Below are 21,791 nucleotides of genomic sequence, written 5' to 3'. Positions count from 1 at the left end.
CCTGCTAATGTGTCTCTGGCTCCTGGTAAACTGAGACTGGCTTCCTGGCATTCAAGCAAAATACTGTAATTGCTTTATAGAGGGGAAAAGGTTGAAGAGAAGTTTATTTCTGCTTCCATTATCATCCCACAGGAGAGCCACATACCGTATTTTAAAACTGAACTCGTTTTTCCTTAAGGATTGCACCGTGCCTATTTCTAAAAGCATTCAGTGAGGCTTACACATGAAAGCACAGAGCAAATTAAATATTTTAAATATGCTACCAAGGGGGAAGGGGGTGGGGTGGGAGGAACTTGGGATTGACACATATACACTACTGATACTATGTATAAAATAGACAACTGATGGGAGCATACTGTATAGCACGGGGAGCTCTACTTAATGCACTGTGGTGACTTAAATGCGAGGGAAATCCAAAAGGGAGGGGATATATGTATATGTATGACTGATTCATTTTGCTGTGCAGTAGAGCTAACACAGCATTGTAAAGCAACTATACTCCAGTAAAAATTAAAAAAAAAAAAAAAAAAAAAGACAAAATGGAGACCAGAAGGGAGCAGAAGTGGGAGATATCACCAGCACCTGATATGAATAGATCACAGCAAAAAGGGAATTCTCAGTTCGCAAGAATTTCCTTTTCTGAAAAGAGAAAGCATAGAATTGTGTGTAGAAAGTCATGATTTTCTTTGTGACGAAACTTAAAGGAAATGGATGTGTAGAGCCCTGTATAAAACACGTTGGATAACTCCAGCTGTAGTTCTGTGAAAGAGGTTTTATTTATGTGTTTTGAGCAGCCCCCTCGGTCCCCAGCCATTTCCTGACCAGGGATGCCTCCCACTCTGACCCCTGATTGTGTTGGGGGTGGGTGCTGGGTAGTGGGCGGAGGAGCCTTTTGTGAAGAGCTGCAAAAAGTCCATGCTCTGTGGGCCTTTATTAGCAAGCTTCAGCTTGATGCTGTTCATGTGGGTTGTTTAATGGCTAATTGATACAGCATGTGTAAAGATACAGTTTCCTGCTTGAGGCTGTTATCAGTGGCAACATGGGTTTGTCTCAACATGGTACCAATTTCCACAGTCAATTTGGTCAATTCAGTGAAGGAAAAAAAAAAAAAGAGTCAGTCCAGCCTGAAAATCAGTCAAAGGAGTTACTAGAGGTTATTGAGGCAACTATGGTTAGTTGATCAAAATTTTCATGTTTGAACCATTTGTTTTCACATTTTGTATACATAGCCTTGGTCATTTTGAGAAATAATCTTAAATACACAGAAGTAACATTTAAAATTTAGTATCTTTTTAAAAATATCTATAATCACAATCAGGCTTTCTAGAACATATCATTTTTGAGAGGGAATAACCATTTCACCATTGATATGTAGTATACGATCAGAGTGTAAACAACTGATGTCTCATATTTTGTTATAAATAGTGTAAGGTGACCCCAGAGATCACAAAGGACCTGAAAAACTATAGAGAAGTTATCAATAAAAAGAAGTTAAACAATTGTGTTTTGGGCTGATTTTAAAACCACTTTATTGTTATATAACTTATGTATCATAAAGCTCACCTGTTTTAAGTGTGCAATTCAGGGATTTTTAATAAATTATAGAATTGTGTAACCATAACCATAATCCATCTGAGAACATTTTCCATCACCCCAAAAAAGAATCCACATGCCCACTTGCCATCAGTTCCTGCTCCTAGCCCTAGCTTCTGCGAACCACTAATCTATTTTCTGAATTTATAGATTCACAACGCTATCAGACTAGATATCAATTACAGGAAAAGATCTGTAAAAAATACAAACACATGGAGGCTAAACAGTACACTACTTAATAACGAAGTGATCACTGAAAAAATCAAAGAGGAAATCAAAAAATACCTAGAAACAAATGACAATGGAGACACGACAACCCAAAATTTATGGGATGCAGTGAAAGCAGTTCTAAGAGGGAAGTGTATAGCAATACAATCCTACCTTAAGAAATAGGAAACATCTCAAATAAACAACCTAACCTTACACCTAAAGCAATTAGAGAAAGAAGAACAAAAACCCCCCAAAGTTACCAGAAGGAAAGAAATCATAAATAGCAGATCAGGGGGCTTCCCTGGTGGCACAGTGGTTGAGAGTCCTCCTGCCGATGCAGGGGACGTGGGTTCGTGCCCCAGTCCGGGAAGATCCCACATGCTGCGGGGCAGCTAGGCCCATGAGCCATGGCCGCTGAGCCTGCGCGTTCGGAGCCTGTGCTCCGCAACAAGAGAGGCCACAACAGTGAAAGGCCCGCGTACCGCAAAAAAAAAAAAAAAAAAAAAAAAGATCAGATGAGAAATAAAAAGAAATGAAGGAAAGAATAGCAAAGATCAATAAAACTAAAATCTGGTTCTTTTAGATGTTAAACAAATTGATAAACCATTAGCCAGCCTCATCAAGAAAAGAAGGGAGTAGACTCCAATCAATAGAATTAGAAATGAAAAAAGAAAAGTAACAACTGACACTGCAGAAATACAAAGGATCATGAGAGATTACTACAAACAACTCTATCCCAATAAAATGGACAACCTGGAAGAAATGGACAAATTCTTAGAAATGCACAACCTGCTGAGACTGAACCAGGAAGAAATAGAAAATATGAACAGAGCAATCACAAGCACTGAAATTGAAACTGTGATTAAAAATCTTCCTACAAACAAAAGCCCAGGACCAGATGGCTTCACAGGCGAATTCTATCAAACATTTAGAGAAGAGCTAACATCTATGCTTCTCAAACTCTTCCAAAATATAGCAGAGGTAGAAACACTCCCAAACTCATTCTACGAGGCCACCATCACCCTGATACCAAAACCAGACAAAGATGGCACAAACAAAGAAAACTACAGGCCAATATCACTGATGAACACAGATGCAAAAATCCTCAACAAAATACTAGCAAAGAGAATCCAACAGCACATTAAAAGGATGATACACCATGATGAAGTGGGGTTTATTCCAGGAATGCAAGGATTCTTCAATATACGCAAATCAATCAATGTGATACACCATGTTAACAAATTGAAGGAGAAAAACCATATGATCGTCTCAATAGATGCAGAGACAGCTTTCGACAAAATTCAACACCCATTTATGATAAAAACCATGCAGAAAGTAGGCATAGAGGGAACTTTCCTCAACATAATAAGGGCCATATATGACAAACCCACAGCCAACATCGTCCTCAATGGTGAAAAACTGAAAGCATTTCCACTAAGATCAGGAACAAGACAAGGTTGCCCACTCTCACCACTCTTATTCAACATAGTTTTGGAGGTTTTAGCCACAGGAATCAGAGAAGAAAAAGAAATAAAAGGAATCCAAATCAGAAAAGAAGAAGTAAAGCTGTCACTCTTTGCAGATGACATGATACTATACATAGAGAATCCTAAAGATGCTACCAGAAAACTACTAGAGCTAATCAATGAATTTGGTAAAGTTGCAGGATACAAAATTAATGCACAGAAATCTCTTTCATTCCTATATACTAATGATGAAAAATCTGAAAGTGAAATCAAGAAAAGACTCCCATTTACCATTGCAACAAAAAGAATAAAATATCTAGGAATAAACCTACGTAGGGAGACAAAAGACCTGTATGCAGAAAATTATAAGACACTGATGAAAGAAAATAAAGATGATACAAACACATGGAGAGATATACCATGTTCTTGGACTGGAAGAATCAACATTGTGAAAATGACTCTACTACCCAAAGCAATCTACAGATTCAATGCAATCCCTATCAAACTACCACTGACATTTTTCACAGAACTAGAACAAAAAATTTCACAATTTGTATGGAAACGCAAAAGACCCCGAATAGCCAAAGCAATCTTGAGAATGAAAAACGGACCTGGAGGAATCAGGCTCCCTGACTTCAGACTATACTACAAAGCTACAGTAATCAAGGCAGTATGGTACTGGCACAAAAACAGAAATATAGATCAATGGAACAGGATAGAAAGGCCAGAGATAAACCCACGCACATATGGTCACCTAATCTTTGATAAAGGAGGCAAGAACATACAGTGGAGAAAAGACAGCCTCATCAATAAGTGGTGCTGGGAAACCTGGACAGGTACATTTAAAAGTATGAAATTAGAACACTCCCTAACACCATACACAAAAATAAACTCAATATGGATTAGAGACCTAAATGTAAGGCCAGACACTATCAAACTCGTAGAGGAAAACATAGGCAGTACACTCTATGACATAAATCCCAGCAAGATCTTTTTTGACCCACCTCCTCAAGAAATGGAAATAGAAACAAAAATAAATGGGACGTAATGAAACTCAAAAGCTTTTGCACAGCAAAGGAAACCATAAACAAGACCAAAAGACAACCCTCAGAATGGGAGAAAATATTTGCAAATGAAGCAACTGACAAAGGATTAATCACCAAAATTTACAAGCAACTCATGCAGCTCAATAACAAAAAAACAAACAACCCAATCCAAAAATGGGCAGAAGACCGAAATAGACATTTCTCCAAAGAAGATATACAGATTGCCAACAAAGACATGAAAGAATGCTCAACATTATTAATCATTAGAGAAATGCAAATCAAAACTACAATGAGATATCATCTCACACCAGTCAGAATGGCCATCATCCAAAAATCTAGAAACAATAAATGCTGGAGAGGGTGTGGAGAAAAGGGAACACTCCTGCACTGCTGGTGGGAATGTGAATTGATACAGCCACTATGGAGAACAGTATGGAGATTCCTTTAAAAACTACAAATGGAACTACCATGCGACCCAGCAATCCCACTACTGGGCATATACCCTGAGAAAACCATAATTCAAAAAGTGTCATGTACCAAATTGTTCATTGCAGCTCTATTTACAATAGCGAGCACATGGAAGTAACCTAAGTGTCCATCAACAGATGAATGGATAAAGAAGATGTGGCACGTATATACAATGGAATATTACTCAGCCATCAAAAAAACAAAATTGAGTTATTTGTTTTGAGGTGGATGGACCTAGAGTCTGTCATACAGAGTGAAGTAAGTCAGAAAGGAAAAACAAATACCGTATGCTAATGGAATCTAAGAAAAAAAAAAAAGGTCATGAAGAACCTAGGGGTAAGATGGAAATAAAGACACAGACCTACTAGAGCATGGACTTGAGGTTATGGGGAGGGGGAAGGGTAAGCTGTGACAAAGTGAGAGAGTGACATGGACATACATACACTACCGAATGTAAAATCGATAGCTAGTGGGAAGCAGCCACATAGCACAGGGAGATCAGCTATGTGGTTTGTGACCACTTACAGGGGTGGGATAGGGAGGGTGGGAGGGAGGGAGACGCAAGAGGGAAGAGGTATGGGAACATATGTATACGTATAACTGATTCACTTTGTTATAAAGCAGAGACTAACACACTATTGTAAAGCAATTATACTCCAATAAAATGTTAAAAAAAAAGATGAATGCTACTTTCATACACAAGTCTTTATTTGGTTCTGTGTTTTCATTTCTCTTGAGTAGATACCTCGGTGTGGTATGTATCTTTCTTTAGATATTTGTAATCACAGTGAATCAAGTCATGTAGTACACATCCGTTTTGAGAAGAAATAGCCATTTACCATTGATACATTGTATATGATTAGTATCAGTGATTAACTGATATTTCATACTTTATTAAAGTTAAAATAGGAAAGTGACCACAAGGATTGTATGGTAAGTTTATGTTTAATTTTTAAAGACACTTAGGTGTTGATTTTTATTTAGTTACAGTCTCCTATAGAAACCACCTATCATTATCTTCTGTATGACACTGATATCCCACTTGTAAGTTCTTTCCTTTTTCCAACTTCCTAATATTTTTCTAATAATATTCTAAGCACTTCAAATTATTAAACAGAACTGCATCATAACTACCTATTATCTACATGGGCTGTCACTGCTACAAATCAAATATTCATTACGTATCATTAAAAAGCTCACCTTTCTGTGAAATTTCACTGAAGGAGTGGGAAGATATTGTGACAGGAGATACATGTGACTGGATAATTGTTAACTCTTCTGTGAACAGCACTTGCCTTCCTGGAAGAAGCGTGCCTTCAGGTAGAGCTCATATAATGACATTTGGGTCTGGTCTAATATATTAGATGATTCACATCCTGACTTTCTAAGGTAAGCGTCATTGTCATTACTGATTCTACAAAGCACAGCTTCCAGTATATATAGTGTATTCAAGTTTAGGAAATGTTTCTCCCATTTATTTTATTTATTCAACAATTCATTGAGCACTGTCTCTTTGACAGGCACTGCTAAGCACACCATCTCAGTTGATTTTCATGACAACTTTTGTCAGTGTAGGAAGATCACACATCACCCTTAATCTTATATATCATACACTCACACATACACTCTCTTTCACACACATGCACCCATGTGTGCATACACACGCACTTTCCATATCACCTCTGCTTTTTCCGAGAGGATGTGGCCAACGGGAATCTATACTGACTCCTATAAAATCCTATCTGTATAAAATGACTAAATTTTTTTTAATGAAAGAGGATAGGAAATATCTAATATTAAAAATGGGTCACTTTACATTGCACCTTCATTTCACTTTCTCCAACATGATATTGACCTCTTGGCCAGGACAAAGCAAACCTCAAATTAGGGAACAATAAAGCATGTTATTTTATGTATAATGCAAAGGGATTAGAGTTAATTTGGTTTTTCACTAAATGCTTATGGTTTACATTAGAGGAAGCTTATTTCTTTTTACTGGTATGAAGAGGACCTGTATGTAATTTCAGATTCTACACACCTCATTTGTATTTTCTTTTAGAAAATGTCTCAGTTAAAATCAATGCCCTACTATTCGTGTAAGCCCCCTTGCCTTCAATAAAACTAATTGATAAACCGTAATAATTAATGGCCTTATTAAACTAAAATGACTTACATCTGCCCTAATGATTGCCATTTATAATCAGTCACTTTAATGACTCATCTTTTCTGTGCTTTGCTTATAGAAGAATGGCTATGATGTTTTTAAGTGAGCTGAGTGAAAAGCTGTATGCTCTCAGTTGCTGTCTGTTTTCCATAACTTGAGATTGCATTAAAATAAGCATGGATATAAGTCTCCTTAAAAGTAATCTTTCTTGCCTAATCTGTTCTCTTGTTTCTGGCTTGGAATGAAGTTGAAAACAAACCAAAAAAAAAATAATAATAATAATTTTAGTATTCCTGGAGCTTTTCTTGAGAATTATAGAATTTCCATGTTTTAAATGAAAACATGGAAGTGATAAGTTCGGTGGCTATATACTAGGATAGTTGATAACTCAGGTATAAGGTGGAGTATTTTATTCAGATAAAGTGAAACATAAATCAGAGGAACTGTCCTCATTCCAACATTTAAAAGGATTCCATTTGCTTCAAATTCTGTCACATGAATTCAGATTTAGTCTAACTAAATAAAGTCTTAATTATTATATTCTATTTATTTCAAAAAAGGATTTGAGGCAGCTTACAATATAGGTGTAAACAGTGAACAAAGGACAAAAAAACAAGAATTTTAAAATAAAGGGATAGGGCTTCCCTGGTGGCGCAGTGGTTGAGAGTCCGCCTGCCGATGCAGGGGACACGGGTTCGTGCCCCGGTCCGGGAAGATCCCACATGCCATGGAGCAGCTGGGCCCGTGAGCCATGGCCACTGAGCCTGCACGTCTGGAGCCTGTGCTCCGCAACGGGAGAGGCCACAACAGTGAGAGGCCCACGTACGGCCAAAAAAAAAATAAAATAAATAAATAAATAAAATAAAGGGATAGTTCCACTTCTACCCAGGAAGGAATTGCTGCTGTGGAACCTCCACCAAAAAGAACTAGGAAGCTAGACAAAATTTATGAAACATCTGTCTTCAGGTATTAGATAACAAGCAGTGCAGGACTGTGATCCTGAAGAGAAGGGAAACAGATGAGGGGAGCCCTATGATCACCCAAGTTTTAAGCCTGGAGACAATTTCCAGACTGCAGCATAAGGAAGGGGAACCAGTCAGAGCCCAAAGATCTTACTGAGCTGAAGAGACAGAGTTTGGCTGTCAAGAAGGCCAAAAGGGCTAAAATTTACAGAGCAGGATCCTAGAGATGCAGGAACTGTGCAAAAAGAAAGAGCTCAAGAACTTGTGTGGGACTCTCCTTGAATTTTTGGCTGAATATCAACCTCTGCTTTTGTAGGGTGATATCTTACAAAGTTAGTCTGGGAATGAAAATTTCTGGGGGTCTGTAAGCTAAACAATTCCCAAAGCTTACCCAGGTTGGGAATTTTAAAAATTCTAACCAGCCAGAGGAGAGAGACCTTTTTGGATACATTGGAGCATTCAGGAGAGACTTTAGAAGGGTCATGTTTTAATAGATGGGCTAAACTAGCCCTAGAGTAGGGATTGCTCTGGCTTTCCATAAATAAAAATTCCAAAATAAGCCTCAAAATGATCTGGCTATCTTCAAGTAAGTTAACCACCTGCCAGTATCAAGTTTAGCACTCTTTAAAGGATTACAACAAATTCGCTCAGCAACATAAGATTCAGAATACCTGGCATCTAAATAAAAATCAGTATGTGAAAAAATTTTTTTTCTTCTGATAATGGATGAAAGACCATAAGCAGGAGAACAATCAGTCAATAGAAATGGGACTCTCCTTTTAGCAGACAAGGACTTTAGAACAGTTATGATAAATATACTCAAGGATTTAATGGGAAACATGAGCATTATGAGGAGAGAGATAGAAGACAGAAAAAAGAATGAAGTCGAACTTCTAGATATGAAAAGTAAAATATCTGAAGTAAAAATTTCACTTGATGGAATTAACAGTAGATTTGACACCACAGAAGAAATGATTTGTGATCTTGATGTTAGAGATATAGAAATTATCTAAAATTACTGTAAAGAAAAAAGACTAAAAAGATGAGCACAGCCTCAGTGACCTTTGAAACAGTATCAAGAAGTCTAGGATATATATGTAACTGGAGTCTCAGAAGGAAAGGAGAAAGAAAAGGGAACAAAAAATAATTTGAAGAAATAATGCTCCCAAACTTTCCAAATTTGATGAAACCCATAAACCCAGAGATCTAGGAGGCCTAACAAACTCTAACCAGCATGTACACAAAACCATACCAAAGTACATCAAAATTAAAAATGTAAAGCCAGTGATTTTTTAAATCTTTAAAATTTTCAGAATAAACATAATACATTAAATAGAGAGGAACAAAAATAAGAATGACAGCAGACTTCTTGTCAGAAGCTATGCAAACCAGAAGATAACAGGAAGACATTGTTAAAATGTTGAAAAAAACAAAAAACCTTTAAATCCAGAATTCTAGGTCCAGTAAGTATATTTTTCCAAAATAACGGCTAAATAAAGACCTTTTAAGGCAAACAAAGCAGAGAGAATTTATTGCCAATAGACCAGCATTATAAAAAATGTTAAGGAAGTTGTTTAGACAGAAGGAAAATGATACCAGATAGATTGTTAGATCTACACAAAGGAATAACTAGCATCAGGAATAGTGTATACATGTAGATATATAAAAGACCTTTTTAAATTTTTTCACTCACTGAGCACTGATCTAAACCTCATTCATATACTGACTCACTCACTACAACAGCTGACACACTTGCTCTAGCTCCAAAGCCATTGCTCCCAGCCCCACGTTCCCCTGGGAAGTGCTGGAGTTGACAGGTTTGTGGGCACATAGTGCTGACACTGGCATCAGCCTTGCCATGCTACCTCTCATAAGGGGCTCAGGGTCCTTCATTGCGTCTTGGGGTCCCAAAGATGTCACATACCCTTCTGAGCACTGTAGCTCTCAGGCCAGCATATGTCCAGGAGTCAGGAATGACAGAAATGTATGGAAATCAAGAATTGAGCCTCGCCAACAGACTTGTGGTTTCCAAGGAGGAGGGAGGGGGGTGGGGGAGGGATGGATTGGGAGCTGGGATTAGCAGATGTAAACTATTATATATAGAATGGATAAACAACAAGGTCCTACTGTGTAGCACAGGGAACTATATTCAATATCCTGTGATAAACCATAATGGAAAAGAATATGAAAAAGAATGTGTGTATATATATATATATATATATATATATATATATATATATATATATGTATAACTGAATCATTTTGCCATACAGCAGAAATTAACAGTGTAAATCAACTATACTTCAATAAAATATATTTTTAAAAATTTTTTAATGATTATTTAAAGCAAAAATAAGGACACCATATTGTGGCAATTATAACATATGTAGAGGAAAGATGTATAACAGTAGCACAGAGGATGGGAGGGAACAAAATGGAAGCATACTGTTCTGAGGTTCTTACATTATAAATTAAATACCCTAATATTATTTGAAAGTAGACAGTGAAACATTAAAGAAACATATTGTAAATCCTAGAACAGCCTTAAAAAAAAAAAAAAAAAAAAACCTTCAAATGGGCTGGCAAATTTTAGCCCACAGGTCAAATTTGGCTCATCACCTGTTTTGGTAAAGATTGTTGCAACACAGCCATGCCATTTATTTCCACATTGCCTGTGATTGCTTCTCCAGTACAGTGGCAAAATTGAGTAGTTACAACAAAAACCACGTGACTCTCAACACCTGAAATATGGTCCTTTACAGAAAAAGTTTGCCAACTTCTGGCTTAGAAGTCAATAGTAGAGATCAATGGAACGCTAAAAAGAGCCCATCTAGTCCAAAAGAAGGCAATGAAAGAAGAAAGGAACTAAGAAGAGATGGGACAAATAGTAGGATGGTAGAGTTGAACTCTGCCATATCACTAGTTACGTTAAATGTGAATGGTCTAAATAGGGCAGTGAAGAGCACGAATTGTCAAACTGGTCGAAAAAGTAAGACCCAGCTGTGTACTGTCTGCAAAATATCCATTTTAAATATTAGTGAGAGAGAGGTACCATCCAAACACTAATCATCAGACTTTTTAAAGCAAAAATTATAACAACATATTATGGGGTTTATGATGTATGTAGAAAAGGCAAAAATCATCTAAAAATAACAAACCAATCAGTAGTTGCCAGAGGTCAGGGTGGAGTTGACTGTAAAGGGGCACGGGGAACCTTTTGGGGGTGATATAAGTGTTTCATATCTTGATTGTGGTGTGGGTATATGGATGTATATGTTTGTCAAAGTCACTAAACTATATATTCAAAATGACTGCAATAAAATTGATTTTTTAAATGAATAAAATTGATTTTAAAAAGTAAAGTTAAACAATAGATGAAATTTCTCTTCAGATATTCTGAACTTGCCAGCAGTTTAATCAGAGGGAAATACAGCCCATTATGTTGGTCTTTTCTAAGTGCTGACCTGAAGACCTGACTGTTTTAGATTGGTTTCTGAATCAGCAGATCTGAGGTAAAACCAAACAAGGTTTTTGTTTTTGTTTTTAAATGCACAGCCAGGCTTGGGAGCTATTTAGTTATATAACTCTCATTGTTTTTATTATAGGAAGCAAATCCCATTTAGATTGTACATAAGCAATGTTATTGTCCTGAAATCTCATGTGCACTATTTTTGGTCAAAATATATACCAGCAGTTCCTTGGTCTACACTCTCCTGAAGGGCAGAGGTGGGTCTTACTCATGCTTCTCTCCACAGCACCTACTGTCATATCTGGCACATGCTAAGGCGTCAGTGAATATTTGTTGAGTGAGTATTTTTGAATGCCCACAGATCCTCTCAGAATGAAAAATATCGTTCACAAATGTATTCATTAATAGTGAAATGTATTTATTCTGAAGTATATGCCATTGAGTGGGAAAAGATGGAACTCCTTCTCAGGCCAAATTCATGCATCTCCAGGTGCACATGTTTCCATCTATTTAGTGGAAATACTCATTCACCAACATTTGTTCAACAGATATCATTTCTAGTCCATACCAGGCACTATTATAGATATAGGAGTGAACACAACAGATCACATCTCTGCATTCATGGAGCTTTCCTTCGAAATGGGAGGACTGAGAGGGACATGTATACATGTACAAATATAGGGTGTCAGTGGTGCTAGGTGTTATGAGGAGCACTGAAACAGGGAAGAGGGAAAGGGAATATCGGGGGTGGGAAGATATTGCTGTTCATAGTGGGTGGTTGAGGAAGGCTTCTCTTAAAAGGGTAACATTTGAGCAGAAACCTAAAAACAAGTAAAGGAGCAGGCCATACATGTATATATGGGTGCAGAGTATTCCAGTTATATGGAGCCACAAAGCAGGGAGCATGCCTGGCAAAAGGGCAGTGAGATGCAGAGTGGGCAGGGAAAGGAGTAGGAAGGATGATAGTACAGAGGTAGTAGGGGGGCAGTTCAGAGAAGGCCTTAGAAACCTTCATGAGGGCTGCATTTTGCTTTGAGTTGGGAGGCCCTTGGAGGTTTTAGGCGGAGAAATGACATGGTTTGATTTAGGTTTTAAAGGGGGCACTTCAGCTGCTGTGTTCAAGACAGACTCTAGGGGCCTCCCTGGTGGCGCAAGTGGTTGGGGGTCCGCCTGCCGATGCAGGGGGTGCGGGTTCGTGCCCCGGTCTGGGAGGATCCCGTGTGCCGCGGAGCGGCTGGGCCCGTGGGCCGTGGCCGCTGGGCCTGCGCGTCCGGGGCCTGCGCGTCCGGAGCCTGTGCTCCGCGGCGGGGGAGGCCACGGTAGTGAGAGGCCCGCATACCGCAAAAAAAAAAAAAAAAAAAAAAAAAGACAGACTCTAGTAGAGCAAGTGTAAAAATAGGGAGACCAGTTCAGTGGCCTTGTCAGTGAATGAGTACATACAGTCTGGCAAATATGCCCCCTCATAAGCATTGAATTGGTTTTATCATTCTACTTACTGGACTTTTGAAATTATTTTCTTTTAACTAGTATTTTACCCAAATACAGCCTAAATTTATTGCAGTAGCACAGAAATTGTTTTCTGAACATAACAAAATATAACACTTTTCGTTGCTTGGTTGATTGCCAGTGGATAATAATAATATCTTATATTTATAGAGTGTTTGACAGTTTAAAAGCTATTTTACATTCATTATCTCATCTAATCCCCACAATTTTTAAAGATTGATACTGTAACTTTTATTATCTCCCTACAGAGGTGAAAACTAAAATGTCACATGGCTAGTCCACAGTCATATGCCAAATTTGTGGCAGGGCCCAAAAGACTAAAATCCAAGTCTTCTGTCTTCTAGCCTGAATCCATTGATTTTGTTTAAAGGGGTCTTTTATGTTAAAATGATGTTGCTGGGTTTGGAACACTTATATTAGCAAATTTAGTATATTGTTTAGAAAGCCATCTACTAGTGAGCAAGATAATATGCTCCAACAGGATACATACAAAAATGTATAAGGCATATTCCTACCCTGTGAACTTATTACTTGGTGATACCTGTAACAGTAAATGTGGTAATTACTAGTAAAAAAAAAGTCACTTGCTCAGTTCCAAATGGTACAGACAGTAAATGCTTTAGCAGTTCAAAGGGAGCAGCGATTTTGATGGCCTGAGTAGGTACGGCAACAGGGAGATGGGGTACTTGAGTTGAAGGATGAGCAGGATTCAGTCAAAAAATATCAAGGAAGGGTTTCTAAACCCAGGTGGTTTGGGGTCAGGGACACAGCATGAACAAAGGCTTAGTAATGGCATGTTTTGGATTTGTTTCTTTCTTTTGAGACAATGACTAAAACAGTCTAGTCGGAATACAAAGGTTGTTTTGAGGATGGCTGTATGTCTACTGCTTTTTCATACACGAAGTATTCCTGAAAGCTAGGCTGAAAGGTGAATGTGCAAAGTCATGCTGTAGGATTACATGTAAGTAAAAAAAGATGTTGGAGAGCTGAAAATGCCATAAAGTTCTTATTTACACCTTGCCTTTTAGAATATAATCTAGAAATTTTGTTGTTTTATTCTTTCTCTCTCTGTTGATCCACTTAAGTCAAATGTGTGTCTGATTAAAGCTAAGGATTTGTTCATTTTACCATACCTTGTGATTTCCATGTAGCTCCTTCTTCCAGGAGCTCAGATTATTTGTTCTTTATCTATCTCCATCTGATGTATGGCTTAAGAATGGTTTAAGGGTATCAGTATATAAAAGAGAAGATTGTCCAAAAGAAAAATATTCAAAGTTGAGGGCTTATAATGAGAATTAGGTTTGGAAAATAAGACCAAGCTTTGTAGAGCCTAACATTTCTGTCAGTTCAGCACACATTTATTGAGTGTCTACTGTGGCTGTCTATGATGTATATTTTTTGTGCAAACTATTGAGGCATATTTGAAAGCACAACCCTATTCTTAAGGAGTTCACACTGGGGTTGACGGGGGAGGTCAGGGAATATTTTACTTCCTCCTCAAGGAGAGAAGTGATAGAGTGAAAGTATATTTAATATGATGGTGGTATAAGGTTTATATTGAAATTGGGGAAAACTGGAGGCAGAGAGACTAGTTGGTTGAAAAAGCTTACACCTGCCTGGGCATACTGACCTGTATTCAAAGAGAAAGCCCCCCTAAAGGAAGTATACAGTGTGTTTTACCTGAAAGGGCATGCTACAGAGATGTGGTCTACAGCTAACCCCTGATCACAACAGTATCATTAACAAAATAATACTGTGTGTTCATGGTTTCCATTAATCTCATCTATTCAACAAATACTTACTAAGCATATACCGTATGCCTGGCACTCTTCAGGGACTGGAATATAGTAGTCAGTAAAAGAGACAAAGTCCTTGCCTTCGTGGAGTTTACATTCTAGTGTCCGTCAGGCAACACCAAATGAGCACATGTATGAGAAAATGCCTGTCATATGGTAGGTAGTGTTCAATAATCGTTGGTTACTGAGTTTGAACTTGAAGTTTGAGTTAAGTACCTACTTTTGGTAAGATACTTTTTGCAGGGTGGAGGGACAGAGTGAGATTAACTCACAGATTGTTTTTAGATGTTACATAAAAATTATGAGTCTTTAGTTTTGGGGTAATTAAGGTTATATGCTGTATTAAATATAACAAGTTGTCTGTTCTTGACCACTTTGGCCACTGAAGATGAAGCATTGAAGCAGGTGCTGTTCTGTACCATCAAAAGTGGTGTGCTCTTATCCTGCTTGGATGGTTTTTGTGGGCTCCTTGAATTCCTGAAAAGGCCCATTGTTGTCACTGACGATGCTTCACAGAAACGCTTTGTGTCATTATTTAGCGGACTGCCTTGGCAAAAGCTGTGCCAGTTCTTTTGTTAACTCTAACAACAGTCGAAATGATGTAAGGGAAGAGAAGGATAAATGAAACAAAGACTGATAAGTGCACGCATGCACACACATTTACACATCTTTTAGATCAATTTCTGAGGATTATCTGAAGTAGCACGTAAAACCAGGAAATAGCAGAACTGCATTCATGTTCTTGTTGTTTCAACCAGATATCATCTGTTACCAGCAAACATATGAATGATTTTTTTCCTTGCTGGCTTCCCTTTGGCCTTACTGCTCCTTAGGTGGGAGGAGCAGTTTCACTTTGAGAGCAGAACTAAGCATTTCTGTACAAATTCTTTGCAGGAAGGTTACATTTTCTTATTTACTTTTCCTGAAAGCTGGAGTAGGATATTGGGTGTATTTACTGTTGTTGGAAGCCAAGATTTTATTTGACTTTCACGTGAAGTAAATAAACCCTTGCTTCTATAGAAACCAGAAATGTTTGGAAGTGAGGGAGTTAGGACCTTACATTTTGCCTCCAGGTAAAATGCTTTGCATTAAATTTGTGGTTAGAATTCTAGGTTGAACAGATGATGTCACTTCTGCAATATGGTGTGGTGTGCATGTGTGCTTTTTTTAGGACAAGCACTGTAGATATGGAATTAGTGACATGGATTTTTCTGGTCCCTTTTTAGATGTGAAGCCCTCTAATATGCTAGTAAACACAAGAGGACAAGTCAAGCTGTGTGATTTTGGAGTTAGCACTCAGGTAGGTCTCTTTTTCCTGCCGATCTGCTTTCTCCTCTGTAACATCCACTTTCTATTTTCATTCTACTCTCTGGATTGAAAAATCACCTAGCTGCCAGACAAACAGAACTCTGCATCTTCTCGTTGGCTGGGATTATGTTATTCATTTTTAATCTCTGAGCGAGTTTCCTTCATCAGAATATGATTGTTCATTGTTTAATGACAGTGAAAACTGCTGATATTGTAATTACTACTTACGAATAGCAAACTTCATTGATATGCAGCTTTGATATGAAAGCGTTTTGGCCAGACAAAAGGGAGGGCAGAGTGGGAGCTGTGCCTGGGGAGCCCAACTGGCCCACAATAAAAATTAATATTGGGAGCAACAATGGTGGAGGGCCATTACAATGTGCAGCACAAATTTTAATTAATTTCCATTTTGGGCCTCCCCTGAGAACCCTGGTGATAGTGACCCATGAGCGTGCTGTGATGTTGATTTGAATTGCAGCCACCTTTACTCCCAGCCAAACACGAAGACCAAAGCGAAGGTCATCATTGTATTATGAGTTGTCAAAGTCTGTTATCCCTCCAGCGTATTTAGTGTTCGTTTCATTCTAGTAATGCATGAGGCTTCATTCACATCCTGACCATCTGACTAAAAAATGAGTGTGTTCAAATTCTACTTCAAATTGACTTTTTATATCAGGTGGGTTTGGGGTGCTAAAGCGATAAGCATCCTGCTTAAGTGAATTGTTTAAGGTTATCTGCTATAAACTGTAATGCTATGCTTGTTTAAGTTGGAAATCACATTCAAAAGAAAAGAGATTTAATCATTTTTGATGCCTTTGTAGATAAATTTGTTCCTTTTTATATAATTTTTAGTTGATTTATAGAAATGATGATTGTAAGTTAAATGAGGAATAATTGCCCATTTTATTTCCACATTATCTTTATATTGTTCTGACAGACTGTTTTGTCTCATAGCTGGTGAATTCCATAGCCAAGACGTATGTTGGAACAAATGCTTATATGGCGGTAAGTAAACTTATGCAAAAATAACATTTAAAATCAACATCTTTATGTACTTGGTAATGTATAATTCTTGAGTTAATTCCACAGCTTTAGCCTAACAGATCATAAATTACAAAGTCAATCCAGTCATGATTGAATTTTTAAATCTTCCTAAAAGATGTTAGGGTTTATACAGGAGCTACCAACTTCTCTGACTTTATTCACTTAACTGGTTGGTTTGAGTATAAAATCATTTTGAAGTATAATCCTATAGAAAAATTGTATCTTACAGCACATTGGCTACTTTGCCTCATTGCTTATTTAATTAACCCTAAAGTATACCAGAATGTCAGTCAATAAGATCAACTGTTTTTTCCAGGAATAAGCATGCTTTGACAGCAGCTCAAAATTAAATTATTAATTAAAAATTAAATTATTACTTATGGATCTGATTGTAAATTATTACTTATGATCTGATCCTCTGAATGTAAAGATTTAGCAGACAATTCTCTGTCGAACTTGTATATCTATATTCTGTTTACTTGGGTTCATACCTATTATAAGACAACTTACTTGGTCCCTCTGAAATAAATTTACCAGGAATAAAAAGTAGAAGCATAGAACTGTTTCAAATACCAGTGCGGACTTGGCTTTGACCCGTTTCTTTTTCCTTCCTTTTAAGTAAGGGAAGTTATTTGTGTCTGTAAAATTGCTTTTTTTTTTTTTTTGGCTGTGTTGGGCCTTCATTGCTGCGCGCGGGCTTTCTCTAGTTGCGGCAAGTGGGGGCTACTCTTCGTTGCGGTGTGCGGGCTTCTTTTTTTTTTTTAACATTTTTAAAATTAAATTAAATTTATTTTTTTTTTTACTGCAAGGAAAATAGCACACATATTTTACAATAGCTATTCAATATCTCAGTTTAGTCAGTCCTCCCTACCCCCTTTTTTTTTAAACATCTTTACTGGAGTATTATTGCTTTACATTGTTGTGTTAGTTCCTGCTGTATAATAAAGTGAATCAGCTATACGTATGCATATATCCCCATATCCCCTCCCTCTTGCATCTCCTTCCCACCCTCCCTATCCCACCCCTCTAGGTGGTCACAAAGCACTGAGCTGGTCTCCCTGTGCTATGCGGCTGCTTCCCACTAGCTATCTATTTGCATTTGGTAGTGTATATATGTCAGTGCCACTCTCTCACTTCGTTCCAGCTTACCCTTCCCCCTCCCCGTGTCCTCAAGTCCATTCTCTAGGTCTGTGTCTTTATTCCTGTCCTGCCCCTAGGTTCTTCAGAACCATTTTTTTTTTTTTTTTTTTTTTAGATTCCATATGGGTGCATGGGCTTCTCACTGCAGTGGCTTCTCTTGTTGTGGAGCACAGGCTCTAGGCGCACGGGCTTCAGTAGTTGCTGCACGCGAGCTCTAGAGCTCAGGCTCAGTAGTTGTGGCACATGGACTTAGTTGCTCCGCAGCATTTGCAGTCTTCCCAGACCAGGGATTTAACCCGTGTCCCCTGCATTGGCAGGTGGATTCTTAACCACTGCACCACCAGGGAAGTCCCCATAAAATTACTTTTATTTATTGACGTCCACAATCACTTCAAGAGTGGGGGGCTGGGAGGAGACAAGCAGGAAACTTATTTAGTATTTTTGGAGCAAAGTTTTACTTTAACATCTTAAGTTTAGTTTTTTGCTGAGGGTTCTGGATTTATTCAGGTAGTCCATTTCACTTCTAGTAGTCTTTATATGAATTAAACGAAGTATGGGTAGAACCCTGGATCTTTTTCTCAATATTCTTTGTTCATATATTATCTTGGTAAAAAAATGTTAATATAGATGGAACCCTGGATCTTATTCTCAGAACACTACAGAGGATTTTTTAATTGAGATACCAGAACAATTAATTTTTGCTTTGCATTGTTTTTAAAGAAAATTCATTCTTTCTCATTTTTTCTAGGTAATGTGACAAAAAATTAATCTCTGAAGTCATCATACCTATTTTTACAAAACTTAATCACCTTCTTGGCTTCTTGGCTCTACTAGGTTATCTGAGATTGGTGAGCCACCTTTGTAATTAACAAAACTGTGCCAAATGCCATGATTTCAGTCTTTGAAAAAATATGGAACACTGTGATTTAAAACGAACAAAAAAATGAAACGACTTTTCCACTCCCCATCATGTTCATAGTAGCTCTAAATTGCTCTGATAATTAAATTGCAATATGTTTGAATCTACAAATACAGATTACAGTTGTCTTTCCCAGGTGTACATTAAAGAAATTACTTTTTTTCCTTTTTGTTTATGGATGAATGTGATGCTTCCATCTCTTAATTGAAAATATGGGGATTAAAATTACGAAACGTTAGCTCAGATTGGTAGAGCTAAAATTGCTTTGCTTCTTGGGTGAGCATATTCTAGTCATCAACTTTATAGTTCAAGCTGTAAAAAGCATAAGATACCTAGGAAACAAAGAGCGTGATAGCCTGATAGTGAGCTTGGCTCAATTCAGCAGGCTCTCGTTGGCCATGACTTACCTAACTGGTGTGAGATCAGAGGTTGGGAGTTGGGGAAGGTGGAAATTACATTTATTATTCTGTTATAGGTTTTAATCCCTGCCTGAAGTATCGTGATATTGTATTATAGTATTACCACTGGGGGAACTGGGTGAAGGGTGCATAGAACCTCCCTGTATATATGCTTTTCAACTTCTTGTTAATTAATAAGTATTTCAAAGTAAAAAATTAAATTTAAAAAAAAGGAAAGATTTGTTGGAACATGGCCATATCCACTTATTTATATATCGTCTATGACTGCTTTAGTGCTACAGTGGCAGAGTGGAGTAGTTGTGACAGTTGTACCAGAGACCATATGGCCGACAAAGTGAAAAATATTTACTATCTGGCCGTTTATGGAAAAAGTTTGCCAACTTCTGGTCTATGCCAGTGAAGGCTCTTTCTGAAACTGAGTACTTTCAGTTAATCAACCTGTATTTACTGAGTGCCTTCCATGCAGTTAGCCAGGTACAGTGGTGCCACTCTGTAATCCACATAAAACATAGGCAAAATAGGAAACATGGCATTATATGTGGCCACGTCATGTGTGACATAAGTTGTACCAAGCATACCATTAGAGAATAAGAAGGCATATGATATATGAATTTGATGATTCAAACAGTATGTGAAAAGGGCACTTATAAAAGAGAGGGATCACTGTGGGAGGATGAGCAAAGACTCAGAAATAGAGGGTGGTGTGACATGGGTGGGGGCGAGGACATACAGGGTACAACAGGGGTCCCCAACGCCCGGGCCGCAGACCAGTACCGGTCCACGGCCTGCCAGGAACCAGGCCACACGTCAGGAGGTGAGTGGTGGGCTAGTGAGTGAAGCTTCATCCGCCGCTCCCCATTGCTCCCCACAGCTCACGTTACCTCCTGAACCATCCCATCCCACCCCTGTCCGTGGAAAAATTGTCTTCCACGAAGCCGGTCCCTGGTGCCAAAAAGGTTGGGGACCGCTGGGGTAGAGGACAGTAATAGATTGTGAGAATATACAATTTGAGGTCATCTGATGTAATGCCCTCATTTTATATCCATTTCTCTCACTTTATATTCATACCTGTTTCTGTACAGTGATAATAACAATGATAATAATAGCCAACACTTAATTAGAACTGTGTGCCAGTCACTCTTTTAAAACTTTACATATATTATCTCTTTAAATCCTCACAACAACCCTATGAGGTAGGTAATATTATTGTCCTTTTATAGATGAAGGCACCAAGGGATAGAGAAGTTAAGTGACTTACCCAGGTTCATACAGCTAATAAGTGGCAGAGTCAGGAGTGAAACCTACATAATCAGACTCCAGAGACTGAACTTTTAACTGCTGTGCCTCTCACTCTATCCAAATTATTTTTGTGTCTCTCCAAATCTAGATTAGGACTTTCACAGGGCATGGTTTATTCTACTCATTCTCTATATCCAGTCCTTCACATGGTGCTAAATGAATGAATCAGTTCATGAAAGTTGCATTCCAAAAATGACTTGTTCACTAATTATAAGCAGAGCATTTAACTTTTTTGTATTAATAAGTATCTTACTTGCGTGATAAAGTATAGAAGACCCCCAGATGACTCAAATATAACCAACTAGACTGCTCAGATATTGAAAAGAAAATAAATCAAAGAAATAGCCATGCATGTGTGAACAGTCTTAGTTCTCCTACAATCTGAAATGTAAGGTATAAGAAAATGGTAATTAGGATAAAGATAGGGAGGCTTTTCTAAGATCCTTAGGTCATGAAAACAAACAAAAAAACAGTAACAATTTAGGGGCATGTTAAACAGTGGGTCTTGTAGGAGACTTGGAAAGTCATCTGGTCCCACTTCCTTGTTGACCAATGAAGATACTGAGACCCAAAAACTGAAGTGGCGTGTTCAAGGACACATTACATCTTAGGGGCAGGTAATTAGGTTTAATGGACATTTTAATCCAAAGCAAGAAATATTTTCAACTATATTTTAAAAGGATTTCATCCAGAAGGATTACAAAAGGGGTCCAAAGGCTTTGGTGGCTTATATTAAATTAAATCATTTCTTGGAAATTCTGATTACTAGAACTTTTACTCTATTTTAAAGATAGAAGGGGACTTACCTGGTGGCGCAGTAGTTAAGAATCTGCCTGCCAACTCAGGGGACACAGGTTTGAGTCCTGGTCTGGGAAGATCCCACATGCCACAGAGCAACTAAGCCCATGTGCCACAACTACTGAGCCTGCGTTCTAGAGCCCACGAGCCACAATTACTGAGCCCGAGTGCCACAACTACTGAA

General features: G+C 38.0%; 1 protein-coding gene across 4 annotated transcripts in view; it reads left to right on the top strand.

Moving 5' to 3' along the window:
• The window catches only part of MAP2K5 (mitogen-activated protein kinase kinase 5), a 262,810-nt gene that overhangs the window by 128,050 nt on the left and 112,969 nt on the right, over positions 1–21,791 (top strand). For all 4 annotated transcript variants that reach the window (XM_060097122.1, XM_060097121.1, XM_060097123.1 and 1 more), the window contains 2 exons: positions 15,907–15,980; positions 16,943–16,993. In XM_060097122.1, the coding sequence (XP_059953105.1) occupies positions 15,907–15,980; positions 16,943–16,993 (125 nt within the window). The remainder of the gene's footprint in view (positions 1–15,906; positions 15,981–16,942; positions 16,994–21,791) is intronic.

Source organism: Mesoplodon densirostris, chromosome 4 (genome assembly GCF_025265405.1).
Source record: "Mesoplodon densirostris isolate mMesDen1 chromosome 4, mMesDen1 primary haplotype, whole genome shotgun sequence".
In the NCBI taxonomy this organism is placed as follows: Eukaryota; Metazoa; Chordata; class Mammalia; order Artiodactyla; family Ziphiidae; genus Mesoplodon; species Mesoplodon densirostris.
Note: the sequence above shows the minus strand (reverse complement) of the source record. Positions and strands in the feature narration are given on the sequence as shown.